Below are 16,231 nucleotides of genomic sequence, written 5' to 3' on the forward strand. Positions count from 1 at the left end.
ACATATTCTGCACTTGTCATTTCATATTTCTGTAACAGTAGGTGTATGCCTTACTCTCTCCAGATATTTTAATGCATATATTTCTGTAATCTGCAGCAGAAATCCCTTAATCTTGGTTATCAAAATTAAGGCAAACAAACGCTTTCGTTAAATCATAAAAAAGCTAATTTATATTTTATGACAACACATTTTGGGGCACACTATTTTCTTTGAACTTTAGAGTACTGTTTATAAATACTGCATTTCTGTAATTACAAGAAACTGATAACTTCTTAGTGAGAAATTTTATGGAAACCAAGTCTGATTGTATAAACTGGCTAAAACCACTGTTGACCGTGAAACCTCAGGCCAATGTCTGAAGGTATTTCAGATGAGTGAACATAGATCCCTATAAATCAAGACATCCATTAATGAACAGAAAAGAAAGTAGTTCATCTAAGTTATTATACAAATAACCACAAACAGCTCAGTTCTAATGCAGATTCTGACAATGATTCTGCCACAAACTTACAAAGATCAGTTCTGTTTTACCAAGTAGAAGACAATGTTATTAACTGACACTTACTCATGTTGTGTGATGTCAACTGGTGATTAAGTTTTCACCTGTATCTACAAGAATTTTGAAGGTTAAAGAGGTAACATTTACCAAGATCACCGAAGATGAAAGGCAATGTGAAAGGGCTATGCTTTATTTGTCAATAACATCAATGAAATAAGAAACATTTTAAGTTTTAAATTTATCTTAGAAATTATTAATCTCAGCAGTCTTTCTAAATCCAAATCTGTTCTCATAGAGCTAATTAGCCAAATTTCCCTCTCACTGACAGTGGGAATTATATTTACTTTGCTGGGACTATACCAATCCATTAGGAAGGAAAATTTTATCCTATTTGCTATTCTAGAGAAGTACTATACATATCTTCATCCTAATATCTGCAGTATCATAAATAGATTTCCTTAAGTCTAGATGGAAGCTTATCCTATAGGCCTTTTAGAGCTGTGTTACTTTTCTAAATGTTGAAAAGAGCTGTTTGTGTCCTCAGCATCCCGTTAAGGGACTCTGAGTTTCACAGACGGTACTCTTTTTCCAATTGTTGGTCCTTCTCTTCCTTCTATACTTAAGACAATGCTGGGTACAGCACTACTGCCCCTTTTACTGCAGTCAACACCTTTTATCATCTTTCTCACCAAACTAACAGGCACCATCATTAAATGAAAAATATTTCAACATCCAAGTATGGAAGCTCCAAAGATTTCTGTGGTAAAGAATCTTTGTCTTCTGCTCCCTTGGATTTCTGACACACCAACTACTATTTTTCAGAAGGAAGAAGCTTTTACAACACAATTTTAAGTACATAGGAACAAGGATCTACAAATAAATCCTCTTCTTGTGGCCTGTCATCAGTTACAGGCAATCTTGTCATGAAGATGAGAAGATATCCAGCTTATAGGATCCCTGAACTATGACTGCCAGACCATTTTGCCCTACTAGTGCATTCATTATTGTCATGTAGGTTCTCAGTCCCTAACAAGACTTTGACCCATGGTGCCACTTAGGGTCTCTTGCCCATGACAAGAATGCGAAGGACTAAATGTTTATTTTTAAAAGAGGTATCTGTGCTGAAGCTAGAGAAATACCTTGTTTGGGAAGAATATGCTTTCTACTATGCTTCATGTCCAAACTCACTGCTATAATGAACAATTTTGACAGACTCCTTTGATGGAGTTCACGTCATAAATGCTGTATTGTGTTCAGCCCTTAAATTCATACAGGAGTCTGATCAAAGAATGAAACAGTGCCAGAAATTTGCCTTTTTTGACAGAAAACAAACAGGAAATATCATCATTCCCCAGGTACTAACACCCCTCTCTGAATTATAAATCTCTTGATTATAAAGGCTCTGAGACTTATTTGTCCAGGCATTTGCCTTGATAAATCTTTTTGATATTAAAAATGCCACTGGGATCCCTGGACATGAGAAACCATTTATTTTTCTTCTCCCATCACTCATAATTTACAATACAAAGAGAACAAATAAAATAATTTTCTCTTATATAGATAGACCTGTACACAAACTCAGTCTGGCTTTCTTTGTACTTAGAAAAGGTGAACACCACCTTGCTTATTTATAGACAATTAATCTGGTGCACAGTATTAATAATATGTATTTCTCCAGAAGGCCACTACATCATCCTTTTAAAAGCATGTCATACCCATGCCTTTGACACATACATGAAATTCAAAAGGTATTCATGCCATCTAAGTTTAGGTGTTTAACAAGTATCTGAATTAGAAGCTGACAGTATAAAGTCACTGAAGCCTCACAAGGGCAAATCGGAGAACCCAAGAACAATGACTCATCCCATGGAGTATCCATGGATGGCCAGGATGCCTATGCACCCAATTCAGGGACTGTTTGATCCCACAGAATGGGGTGATGGGTATCGTTGTAACTTGGGTCTATTTTTATACCATCAAAACTGAAGCTTTTCCACTGAAATTTCTGTCTCAATATTTGATTTTTTTGTTAATAATAAAACAATCTAAGTTCACAACAGTTAATACAGGAGCTGTTAAACTTTCATAGAATAGGTATCCGTCAGACTTTTCCAATAGCACACTGCTGTCAGGCACTGTACTGCTCCATCAGAAATGCCCATTTGGTTTACCGGCTCATGCTTGTAACAAGACTAGGGGCTTAGAAGAGCTAACACAGAAGTCCAGAAGGAAGGGAATGCCTCTGTAGGGGCGTGAGCACACAAACAGGTTACAAGGCATCTATCTGCCAGTTGCATTACCTGCTCCAGTGCATGCTCTTACCCTGATTTAAATGACAGAAGGTACCTTGCATTCACTGCAGCCTGTTAGGGCATAAGGATTTGAGTGCATGACAGAAGAGAGAGGTTACTTAGTAATTATTCACTCACATGCTAATACCCTAAGGCCAATGTAAGCCCAGAAAGGTAGAAAGAAGTCCCATAGAAATTCAGCCCCAAGCAGTCAAGCTCAAGAGAAAGATCAGGGTTGGCTTGCAGTTTCACAATTCAAACTAACAAATAAATCACAAGGGTGCCCGTGTAAACTCTCCCCTTGTGTTTGTGTGCATGCGTGTGTACGTACATGTTGTCAGCTGGGAGAAAGCTGGGAATGTTAGCTGCCTGAACAGTTTCCTGATCATTGTTTGGTATCAAGATTTTTGTCCTGTTCATCCAAGATTCTTTTAACTCCACCAATGTGTATGAGTTTTTACATCCTAAGAAAGGGTGTAAAAAATCCATTTGCATGAATGATACATATTCATGTGCTTCCAGTGATCTGGCCTTTATAGTCACTGCTACAGGAAGAGGGAACCAGAAAATATAACATATTCAAGGTTATGTACTCCATTAACTATGGGAACTCTGAGAACACAGGCTTTTTTGGTAAAAATTGTGCTCGTCTTTGATCTGCTGCGTAGAGCTTCCAGAATACTGAAGAAAGCATCTTGTTAGCCATAGTAGTGGAACTGTGTCCAGGACTGGGCTCACAATTGGCAACTGCCCTTCTTTTAGGGTAACAGTTTTCTGAGGTTTATGGTGAGTTAGTTCAGCATCTATGGAACTGTCCAAGGAGAGAAGAATCCTAACAGCCAAGCAAGACAGATACAAAAATCAGTAGTCCCAGGAAAGGAATCATTAGTAAGGTGGCAACCAGCAAAAGAAAGTTTAATGCTGGCTGGCTTTGAGACATGATTTCTTCTTCCCTCAACCTATGTGAATGCCCACAAATAAACAAGCATCCCTCAGACACTCGTGTGCTAATTCATGTTTGCCTGTGTCTTGTGACTTACCCTGGACTTCCTAATCACAGAAATGAATCCCAAGTTACTCATAATGCTGGTAATATATACACTTACGATGTAGTAGTACTGTGGGAACCCAGAGCATTGTTAAACAAGAACAAGATCCGACAAGCTCCGTAACGTCATTTCTTGGTCACCATAAGGAGTAATCAGGTGGTTAAACTGATGTAATGTGGATTATAAGGGAGGATGTTAGAGACAGGAGACTTAGAAATAAACTGATCACGGGAATGGACAGGTCTGGAAAATATGATGAACAGTCAGGTACCATGTTTGAAAGCAAGACAGTACAGAACAAAATGGATGCTGTAAACAATGCTGTAAATGACTTTAATGATGGATCAGAGTCAAATACCATTGGTGATGATAAAGCAGTATAATTTACAGACTTGGTGAGTGTATCTGGTCTATATGAGAGCTCATTGAGGGACAGATAATTGGATGGAGGAACAAGAGAAGAAAATGGGAACTGATTAAAGTATCAGTACATGGAAAGCTAAAACCTGGCCGGATGAATACAGATAGGCCCATCCAACTGCTTTTAAAATAACTCAGCCTTAATGTAGTAAGCCCACATGTTAGAGGAAGGTGGTTCAGCCTATCGATCTATAAAGAAGTTTGAGTGAAATGTTACCCTTTTTCAGTATCATCAGTTGAATGCAGTGACATAGAAGAGACGAACAAAGATTGGCACTGTAGTACAAGGGCCTGTAGCTAGCTCAAACATCAGCTCACATTCAAAGAGCACTACTACAATTATCAATACGTTACTTCACTCTGACTATAAGGGTAAGAAAGGTAAGAAATAAGCATTTAAGATATGTGCGTCGTATACCTGCAAAGTGTTAAAGGTTTTGTTGACCTCCTTCCCATGCTTCCTTCTAAAGCTCTGTTTCTGTATGAGTAATGATAGGTATGATACTCACTCATCTCCGTGAGGAGAGCACTCCTTATTCCCTCAAGTTCAGAGGTGTCTGCATTTTTCCAAACTGCTTGGCACATCACTCCTAGGTTAATTTTACTTATGAATCACATTGCGTAGCATACACAGCCATCCTGGAAGTGTCATGAGGATTTAATGTTCTAAAAACAGGCTCTATGTCATAAGGTTTCCATGAAAGCATTCTTTAACATAGGCATACAAAGCCTAAAAAGTGCATTTTAGTGCTGCTTTGTTTAAGAAGACTAGATCTGCAACTAATCACAGATTTTTGGACTTTAAAGTCACGTAAGATTGATTAAGCTTCCCCCCCCCAGCTGCCAAATGAAGACATTTATCTGTTTTAGTGCTCAAAGACTAGAGCCAAACTTCTCTTAACATGCAACTCCGATCAAGTCAATGGATTAATACCTCGGATGCATTTGGCACGGTGGATGACACTGCTTGTGCTTAATGTGAACCTGCCTTGTATGATGAAGCTATCATTACAATTCATGGCAGGAATGAAATGTCAGTGACAGAGAATATTGCTACTGCAACCATGCCACGTATCTCAATGTTTGAACTCCCCTTGTAACTGACATTTCATTGCTACCACGTACAACGTTTTGAAGGTAAGAATAAAATAAAATGTTAACAAGCAAGGACTAATATGGCAATGCCAAAGATTTACCCAAAGCTTAATTCTACAAGAGAGAATTTTTTCACCTGTAAGCATTGCAAAGAAATAACATATATTTAGCACACTCTTTTCTTGGCTTAATATCAAAATAATTTAACGTTATGACAAAAATAGTGTTGAAAGAACACGCTGTGTAGAGAACTAAACCCAGGTTTAAAACAGAAGTTTACTCCTGAAATTTTAAATCATTTATGTTGCAAATTTTGGACTAGTCAAAGGTAAAAATAACTGCAAAAAGAAAAAGCAATCCTGCTTCATCGTCTGTTTAAGTCTATTAAAGGAATATACTACTCATATACTACTAAAATAACTGGAAGAAGTAGTTTACTTGATGCGTGCAATTTTGCTTATAGGAATTTAAAATTTGCCTCACACGGGGATGCAGTACAGACATCTCTACACGAACACAACAGGCTACTTGGAAAAGTTGATCAGTAGGAACACGGAGTTCTTATATCTTATTGATGATTATATCACAACATTTTGTGTAATGGGTCTTGCTTTATTTGTCACCTGACTGAGGAACCGCATTTGAGTCGACACAAAATATAATGTTATTGTACTACATAAGCTATTGCAATGTTCTGAAAGATACCGCTGAAAATAAGATCAAATTTGAGAACAAGGGTATTCTTTTTGATAGTTTTTTATATCTGTTTAACATGCTAAAACGAGACTACATTATAAGGAAGAAGCATGAGGTAAGTATATAAAAAGACATTAGTAAGTGACATGACTCAGCTCCCAAAGTATACAGTTGCCTACATGAATTACCCTCCTAAAAGACGACTTGTACATTCAAATACCCATATGTGATTGCAGTCACACAACTGTGATGAATCACACAACCGTTTTCTCACCTGAAAATGCGAACATTGCCAATTAGCACCAATTGCAAATCTTGAAAACGACAGAAGAAGAAACCATATTTTATATAGAATAAGTATATAGATCCCTTAGGATCACAGGAATCCTATATAATTTCCTGTTCTTGAACCTAAAAATGGCACTAATCAATTTCAAAGGATCTTTTCAATCAACCCTGTAGTGCACATTACTATATTTTTCCCTTGGAACTACTAAAAAACATCACAGAACAGCAAAGAAAAGAAAATGTGCACTTCTGGGGAGCCAGTCAAAAAGCAAGCTGTACCTAACTATTAGTGGGGAAAATATTCCAGTCTAAAATAAATGTAGCTGTTTCTTCTGTTTGAAGAGGTTTACATTAGAGGATCTGAAAGTTCTTGACTGAACTATGAGGAAATGTGAACAGAATGGTTCCGTCTGAAGAAAGAATTATTTTTAAAGGAAATGTGCTTTGAATAGAAGTGGAAAACAACTCTTTCAAAATAAATACATATATATCTGAGCAATTGATAGGATTATGTAATAACACAAACAAAAAGCACGATTTTCAAATGAAATGTTAGCAAAGAACCATACAATCTAATCTTATAGAAAATAATGGTAATGGTACTATGATAGAGAAATTGTTTAAAAGACAGGTAGTTTGTAAACAATTGTTTTAAGACCAGTGATTTTGCCTTTTTAAAACTATTTTAATCTTCCTTCACACCTTCAGATGGGTGTGATAAAAAGGTGTGAAAAAAGATATCTGGCAAATCGTTAAATATTCTGGAGAAATATATCGATATATAATATATAGATACGTATATACTTGCTCTGTTTTTATACTCTTCCATAAATGTCTGGTTTTGGCCACTGTCAAAGCATTCTGGGCTAGGTGGACTTTAGTCTGAGCCAGAACAAACACCCAGTAAGTTCTTATTTATCTTGCTACATGTGCCATCTCACCTGGCATCCTAGGATATGTGCTGATGTCATTGCTCCCTATTATTTCCAAAGGTGCTGTACGCTGTATGGGTTTGGTTTATACGCGCAGTGGTGTTTACACTGTATTGTGAAGTTCTCCATATAAAACAATGCCAATTTCTCTTTGGTAAAACCCTGCAAGAGGGATGTGGATGTATTTTACTGCTGCAAATCTGTACTTCAGCTCTGAAATGTCACAAAAGAGAGCTGTGGCATTTTACAGCCTACTGGCATTCTCTTTTAACATCATATTTACTACATGCCTGTCTACTTCAGTTGGAAATGTTAATTTCTTAAAAATTGTTTTGTGAGACCCATTTTCAATTACATTACAATGGAGACTTGTAGAAGAGGATAGCAAGGAGACGTAGACACAAACCAAGACTTAAATTCTACGTCTCTAGCTACAAAGAGTTGCCTTTCTAAAAGGGGAAATTGTGTTATGCACTATGATTCATTCTACAGTGAAGGAGCTTCCCTCCATATCAGGCTGACCTGTATGGTTTCCAGGCTATACACTCAAGTCAGTTGACTGTACAGCCAAAGATTACACTAGTATGCAATTTGAGGTAGAGTGGGGAACACCCTGCCTACTTTAAGAAAGCCATGTTGGACAGCCAGGATTGATGGTGCACAAATAGTACACAGTTCACTTCTTAGCCATGTAAAGAGCATTTAAGTTGCAGTTCTGTACTCCTTTATACCTCATTGTCCTTTTGAGACTCCTTTTTCAATTTTACATCATGCTTCTATCAAATTCTGGAATTCTGGTTTTCTGTGACATGAGCTATTATATTACCTTTTTTTTTTTTCCCCCGTCATATTCATTTGGGGTTTTCTTCATGCTTGATTTGTATCATAAACTACTGTAAAAAGTTGTGTTTCCAAGAGGTTAATATAACTGAATGGTTAAACAAATTTACTCATTAATGTTCTTCTAAATGATGTAAGATGGAAATGTATCAAAGTACCTTATAGTATGAGCTAGGAAATAAGAATTATTACAATTTAATAATCAAAAGCCTACCCTTAGCCTTTCCTCAATTAATTCTACTTGCTCTAACATATAATGGTAAGTACATTTCCCATTGCTTTGATAGGATTTGTATGCACCCAGAACCTAACAGATACTTTTACCAAGTTACCATATCCAGATGGATAAAAATATTATTCATTTTTAAAAATCAATTAAATTAAAAAATGTTACCAGCATGATAGCCCCCATATACATATACACAAAATGCATTAATCAACCATACTCAGTTAAAAAGCAACAATGAACAGCAAACACAATTTTTTTTGTTCAAGTTTTATACCCATTTGTATTTATGAGAAAAATCACAGTGAAGAAGGCAACACTGCAGTTTGGCTTTTTAAATTTAGCTAGTTATCTGAAAACATAAGTATTTCTACGTACTAACCCACACTGGATTTCTATACATACTACTACACCTTCTCTATAAAACCTACACTGTCCAATTAAATTTGCGTCTGGTACTGCAAACCCACCTGCAGTTTTCTTTCTGTTCTGTATTTTCCATATGAACAAGCAATAGCATTCACGACTGCTCTCCCCTACCAATAAATAGGTTGAGCTGATGGTTGCTGTCATTAACACATCCTAAGGAGCTGTCCTTTCACGTGCTGCTTTTACTTTTGTTTAGAGTCCTGCATTTTCTGCTAACACCACCCTTCCGAACACAGAGGGAACTGAGAGCGCTTAGGAGCATCTTAGATAACAGTGTGAAGTCTCTAAAGGGCCCAAAACATACTTCGATATGTAGCTGGGTTTGAAAGAGAAACACAGAAATACCATGCAGAAAAGAATTCAAGGTCCAGCTCTCACTAGCCATTGCTCCGTAAGGAAGTGCTTATTACAATATAGAATATTGTAATAGATCACTTCTCTTTCCTTATGATACATTTATGCACTCTTTTGTTAAAAGAAGATTTTCTCAAATATATGAAAAAACAAAGGTTAATATTACAGTGTATTTTAGTCACATTCTGAATCAACATGAACTTTGGAATCACAAGTTTGAGGGAAATTTGTTTATTTAGTTTTTTGTTTGTTTTTGCGACGCTTTAAGCCACAACACAGATCTGAATGTACCTCAAGAGAAATTCAGTGCTAGACCGATAGCATTTCAAACTCATAGCTCCCTTTTCTTCCACTCTACTATTGAAATCTGTGTAGCAAGAAATGTATGTGCTAGAGTCACTTACATAAACTAGTCAATAAGTTTTAAATACTGCAAAGAAAAGAGTTCTATTATTTGCCATACTGTGAAAACCATAAATATTTTTACTCATATGACTGATTATTCAACTTGCCTGCAATATTCTGTTGGAACCTTCAGGCAAAAAACTACCCATTTTATCATCAGAAAGATTTCCAGCATTGTCATTCTAGCTGTCAAGTTGCTTGCACTGACAAACCATATTTTTTTTTACCTTGCAGGTGGTACTGTGAAGGGAAGGAGCTTGAAAACTCACCAGACATTCAAATTACCCAGACAGGTGATCGACACTCATTGGTTATTGTTGAAGCTTTTGAGGAGGATACAGGACGTTACTCGTGCTTTGCTTCAAACATCTATGGAACAGATTCCACCTCTGCGGAGATTTACATAGAAGGTAATGTTAGAATTGTTGCAGAAATTGGTGGCTGAAACTAGTAACACAGGATTAAGATGCAATTATATATTGTGTATGTTACCTACTTATTAGGTTTGTCACAAAAAAATACATAGCAGGAAGTCAACTGTTTCAGTCACTACTAACAATTTTATTATTTCTCTGTATAATACCTTCACAAAAGTGACTGCTCTTTACATATCATTTTAATGTGTTGCTTCCCATAGATTTTATCTATCTGATTGCAAGATCAAAGTTGAAAAATACTGAAATTCTGATGCCACCTATATTTTTTGCCTGTGGTTACTCTATATAAATAAAAGAAACCTCAACTTTGTGTCTAATTCTTATTAGACCATTTTCCCTAGAGTCTTTATTATAGATGGAATATCTTGTCAGAGCTGGTCTTTTTCCACCAGAGAAATTTAAAAGTAGCTTGATCTTAACCCATTACTGGGACCTTGAACCTTGTAACTGAAATGAATAGGTACATATCAGCAATTTGATCTTTTACTTACAGAATAGATGCTGTAAATAAAACAAAATATATACCTGCAGATTTAAGTCTATTTTCTTTCTCCTTATGCTATCTAATATATCGTACTTGGCTTAAGAGAGGTTTATATGTCAAATTTTTTAACACTGTTTATGGTAAGGTTTAACACTGTTTTTGGTAAGGTTTTAGATTGCATTCATCACTGTGTTAACAGGATTAAAAATTTAATATAAACACATAGAATCTTTTTTTTCTCCTTTTGTCTTTTTTAATTTCTCAGGCAGAGAAATATCACACTATGTGTAACGTCACTGACAACAGCGTGACCATTCATAAATTAAAGCACCTACCACACTTCATACACGGCTACTTCTGCTCTACTGTTATACTTTGTTCACATCTCTAATCTGACAGTGAAAGGACGAATCCTTTTTTAGTATCAGCACTGCCCCTGGCATTAATGGGAGATGTCTGTGCTTGGCAGGGCTTTACAAGTTCTTGAGACTGGGGCCAAGGCCTGCTTTTACCTAACTCAGACAATGTTGGATGGAAGCCATGGCTTGTGGAGATGCTCACTGGCAGAAACTGCAGAGAAAATGCAAATTCCAAAAGTAGTGAAGGCTGAATCAGAAGTGTAAAATGTCTCAGGAAGACAGCTGTTAGTAAACCTAGCTGATGTCTTCTCCAAACTGTGTTACGAGGCTCTAGCTTATGAAAAATAACTATGATTCCAGGTGTCTCTCTCCTTTTATCCCCCCCTTTTTAAAAATGTTAGTATCAGGTGTCTGAGAAAAGAAGCTCTATCTGATCCACAACAGCAATTAAAGATTAAATCATACTAGCGGCATTTTAAAGAGAACCTGAGGAGCGCTCAGGTATGCGTTCACTCGTGGATGCTATTTTCCTCATTTGAATTCCACGTCATCCTAAATCTGCCTTATGTCACGAGCAGTTCTGTGATTACAGTCTGTAATGAACAGGAAGATTCACTTCCATTGCAATGGGATCTCTTGTTTTGGCATAGCTTTATAATAAATATCCTTATACAGCATCCTTCCAATGCTCTAGAGGAAATCTTAATAAAGATGATAAATATGATTCTTAGATAAAATTCTCCAAAAACCACTTCACTGTTTTGTGTTTTTTTTTTCTTTTTGGGTTTTCATAGGAGTCTCTTCTTCTGACTCTGAAGGTGAAACCATCAAAGACGAAATGGATCAGTAAGTTTAAGATGTTTTATCTTCCTTATTTCTTATAGCTAAAAAAACCACAAGTGTAGACATTTCTATTTCCATTAATATTTTGCAGCTTGCAAAATGTTGGCTTTTGTTTGGGGTTTGTTTGGATTCTTTGGGTTGTTGGTGTTTTTTTTGTTCGTTTTACAAATAATATGAAACAACAAACTTCAGCTTAAGCACTGAAACTTATTAAATATAAACATACAAAGAAATATGCTACATTAAAATACTAAAATAAATCTACTAAAACATGGTATTAGACTACATACAAGTTAAATGGTCAATTAAGTGTCTGACTTGGAAAAACTGTAGTAAAATTTCTCTCAAGAAAATCCAGTACGTCATAAAGTCTTTGACAGAAGACAGCTATACACAGATTATTCAGACTTAAGACATGGAAATTAATACATAGGAACTGGAGTAAACTGAATTGATGGGCATAAGTCACTGTTTTGTTTGAGCTCCTTTGCATGCATTAATTCAATCCCAAATGCAACCAGTGCTTTATAAAGTGCAAATTTGAATTAGATAGAGTTATGCACTCTTTCCCCATTTTTTCCCCATTATGCACTTTTTTTCCCATTATTTATTAGTGACGGTTATATTCATGACAAATTTCATTTTAAGACACTAATACCATTTTTTTTTTATACAATACCGTGGACCATGGTATTTTTACTATCCTGTGAGCTCCAATCTGCATACAAACACAAGGAACAGTACAGGAGAAACTAGCATTGCCCTCTCATGCTGCTCACAGCTGATAGCAACACCTTTCAAGCCACAGCTGGGTTAACCCAGGCCATTTTATTGCATTTGGTATAACTGAACTAGATAAGAGAGCTTACAGTGGCAAGATATGCAGGCTGATTCTTACAAATCAAAGTTTACTTGGTAGTACATATCAGGTTAAACTAATTAGAATTCAATCCCAGAAGCGAGGCTGGGGTTGGCACGTAGCTGTGACAGACGTAACTAGAGGACACACGTATAGCTCTAACTTCCAGTTACGAGAACTTCTTTTTGGTTAATATTTCACAGCAATGCAAAGCCAGGTGACACCTCCCTGAAGGCAGCATCTCCTACTACTAGAGCTGCAACTAAGCACCAAGAAACCTCCAAGGCACCATCAGCTGTGGTTCAGCCTGTGTCTGTACCTGTCCAGCCTGTGTCTACGCCAGTTACTCAGGTAGCGGGGATGATGTGTTATATTTCAAGAATGAAAAGAAAGCACTTAAAATGGTTTCTTCTACAGCTTGTGACTCAGAATCCCAACATTTTCTAGTTTTTACTTTGCTGTTGTACTTCAGCTCTGAACCTTACAGCCACACAGTAATTGCATACGCAGAAGAGATGTCCTGCCTGCCAGCTAACCTTTAGCACCTGGCAGAGGGAAGGGAAGCTTTCATCCCCGGGTTACAGGCATCTCTGCAGCAATGAGCAGAAGGAGCAGCTGCTGCTAGCTCGGCCAGCGGCGGGAGTCTGTGTGCTCCAGCAGGTCAGACGCTGCATGCCATGAAGGGCACTTGGATGCGTAAGTCAACTCACTGGCGTCTTACATTGCAGACTGACTCGCTCACTTCAATAGTGGCAGCCTATACCTTTCTCCTCACCCTCTCCTACAGAACCCACTTCAGATAATTTTCTTTTAATGAAAGTTACTTCCAGCTAAATCATTTCACGGCTCTGTTTACTTTATATGTAGTTATGTTTATTTACCATACTATCATTTTAGTATCCATACTAAAGGATTTCTGATTAATGTTAGCATGCATTTATAGACCTGTTTGTTGCAAAGTATCAGAATAATCATAACTGTGAATTCTTTCTTAATAGGAAAGAATAGCGACATTTTCTTAAAAATAAAACTGAAATGTTAAATTCCCTTTATACTGCCTTTACGTTTACAGCCTAGACTAAGGTGGTAACCAGCAAACAGATACTGAATAGATGAAGTAATGCAGGTTTACTTTTGACTGCAAAGAGAAAAGAACTAAGCCTTTGTAATACTTTTTGACAGAGGTTGCCTAAGTCAAATTTGATAGCTATCTCAGAAGCTTATTACCACTTTCAAGCTTCTTGACTTGTAAGACAACATCTATAGAATTTGCCTGTGTTCTCCTGAGATACCAAATCACTAGTTCTGCTGTTCTGGAGCAACTTCTATTTTGACTAAAGAGAAAAACTCTATTAACCAAGTTATATAAGAAAGTTTTCCAGTAGTCAGCAATGGAGCAACTTTTATTCACTGCATTTAATATTTTGCTCTAGACTTCACCAACCAAAATCTCTTTTGTGTCATTCCATGAGCAGAAAGCACATTTTACACTCACTCAAATGATCATACAATGATTTGCCTTGCAATCTGACACAAAGCCAGGTATCCATGTCCGTTCAGAACCCATACTTTCTTTGTGTCTAGTATACAGCACCTGAATGATTCTTTAGTCTATAGTTCTGTAATAGCAATGCTTTTTAAACCCAGTATATTTTTCACTCTTCAGTCCCAGATATTAGTTAATCTAGAGTAAAATATTTACAGGAAGCTCTCTCCATTTAACAGCCAGGAATGGGGGTACCTGAGCCTTTCAGTTTTCAAAGTACTTAATTAGCACATAAGGGATGTACCATGTTTCTCCTGTATGTGGAAAAATATCCTATATTCACTCAAATACCATGTGATGTTTTGCAACCCACAGGCTCAAAGCCCCACTAACTATTTGCAAGGATTGGATGGAAGACCTATAGTTGCTGCTCCTGTATTTACAAAGGTAACTTGTTTCATGACATATTTCATAAGGAAAGAGACCAATTAATTGTGTGGAGAGATAATTAAAACTTTCTAGCTATGAAAGGGAAAAATGTCTTTCTTAAGGCATTCAAGCACTCGAGTGACTTTATGAAATCTTACTGAAATCAATATTACTTCCAGATCAATAAAGCATTTACTGATTGCATTTATACATTTTCCCTATTAGATGTTACAGGACATCTCAGCTTCTGAGGGGCAGCTCGTAGTATTTGAATGTCGGGTGAAAGGAGCTCCGTCCCCAAAGGTTGAATGGTACAGAGAAGGAACACTGATAGAAGATTCTCCAGATTTTCGGATACTACAGAAAAGTAAGTTTCTTGTGTGGAAATGTTGCAAATATAAAATATAGGCAAGCAACAAAACTGCTAATATAGCAACACTTTGAGTTTCTTATTAGAATGGTAAGAACTACATGAGCCTTATTTACAGCAATAAATCTGGGTCACAGAAGCCAAAACTGGAGATGAATTGAACAGCATACTCAGAGGTAGCATGTGTCTGAGATTCCCCAGACTGTTGTATTGTTTTGCCTTCTGCTTTGATCCCATTGTCACTGCAATGTCCTTTTCTAATTTAGTCTTACTTCTGCTGATTATTTTTCTTTCTGCACCATTTATGTAGAGTTCCATCGCCTTTCAAGTGCCCCATCTTTTACTTAAGTGACTGTGCTTATGAAGCACACTTATACTAGTGCTTATGGACAGTGATTGCTTACTTCTCCACAAAAGTAACTGGATTTATACATGTTACATTATAGCATGACTCTTGCATGCTCACATATACATGTGTGCACATGATACATGAAGGGTTGAAAACATACTTTCGCTTCCCTTTTCTAATGCAGTTGAAATGTCTGTGGTTTTCATGCCACTGGACAGCTAAAATTGCTAAAACTCAATAGAAATTCCTTAAATATCACACTAAATCAAACCTAAATGAAAGATATTTTTTATCATAACTTGATTTCATGTGTGGAATAGTTTCAGAAATTGTCTTAAATACACAGTAAAGTAATACTAAGATTGCAGAAAACTCCTTGAAGAATTTATTTCCTCTTTATAAGTGGTCAAAGGTGTCCATAATGTTCAGTGGATTTGACATACCATTGAGCACAATGCTTGGGTGTCTCTACTACCCTTTAAACAGAAAACTGCATCAAAGGGAGTATCCTAACATATAGAGAAGATCAAGCTTTATAGTTAGTGTTCAAGAAAAAAAAAAAAAGCAAAAGTAAACGTATTCCATCTGCTAATTCTGCTTTTCTTTCCTTTAGAACCACGATCTATGGCTGAACCAGGTGAGGATCATCAAAAATTTCATCTTTTTTTTTTTGTTTATACAAATATGGTGGTTTAACCTCAAAAAATATCAATTATTTAAACTCCACAGTTTAATTAAGGCAATTTTTAATTTCCCCATGTTCTGTAGTTACTAGTGAGAGGCATTTCTAGAATGGTAGAATGTTCCACAAACATGTAACTTAAATGAATTTTATCACTTCAAGAAAATAATGTTTCCATTCTGCTTTGTCCCAGTTCTAACTCAGGATCTGTTAACTTTTTACTAAGCTGAAGATTAACAAAATTAACGTATGAGGGTTCCCAATATCTGAAGTTCAGAAGTACACCAGATGATGCAGGACTGAGCTATTTTTATCTAGTTCACCGGTTAGGGAACATTGCATCAGATGTTTAGCCATGTCAGCCATTCCCTCTGCTCCCTACCAGTGTAATATGAGAGTATCACATCAG

At 36.6% G+C, this 16,231-nt stretch overlaps 1 protein-coding gene and 1 long non-coding RNA gene across 3 annotated transcripts in view; one reads left to right on the top strand and one right to left on the bottom strand.

Moving 5' to 3' along the window:
- The window catches only part of LOC308197309, a 90,999-nt gene that overhangs the window by 26,265 nt on the left and 48,503 nt on the right, over window positions 1-16,231 (bottom strand). The window contains exon 3 of the long non-coding RNA XR_013952793.1: window positions 9,794-9,913. This is a non-coding gene — a long non-coding RNA (uncharacterized lncRNA). The remainder of the gene's footprint in view (window positions 1-9,793; window positions 9,914-16,231) is intronic.
- MYPN (myopalladin) overlaps window positions 1-16,231 on the top strand; it is a 63,470-nt gene that overhangs the window by 16,464 nt on the left and 30,775 nt on the right. The window contains exons 1-7 of one of the 2 annotated variants that reach the window (XM_080597441.1): window positions 10-9,502; window positions 9,759-9,934; window positions 11,599-11,650; window positions 12,710-12,857; window positions 14,368-14,439; window positions 14,647-14,788; window positions 15,754-15,777. In XM_080597441.1, coding sequence (XP_080453567.1) covers window positions 9,501-9,502; window positions 9,759-9,934; window positions 11,599-11,650; window positions 12,710-12,857; window positions 14,368-14,439; window positions 14,647-14,788; window positions 15,754-15,777 — 616 coding nt within the window. In that variant the 5' untranslated portion in view covers window positions 10-9,500. Of the gene's footprint in view, window positions 1-9; window positions 9,503-9,758; window positions 9,935-11,598; window positions 11,651-12,709; window positions 12,858-14,367; window positions 14,440-14,646; window positions 14,789-15,753; window positions 15,778-16,231 lie in introns of those variants that run through there. The other variant, XM_080597440.1, reaches the window with a different exon arrangement.

Source organism: Anser brachyrhynchus, assembly GCF_964034855.1.
Source record: "Anser brachyrhynchus genome assembly, chromosome: 6".
Lineage (NCBI taxonomy): Eukaryota > Metazoa > Chordata > Aves > Anseriformes > Anatidae > Anser > Anser brachyrhynchus.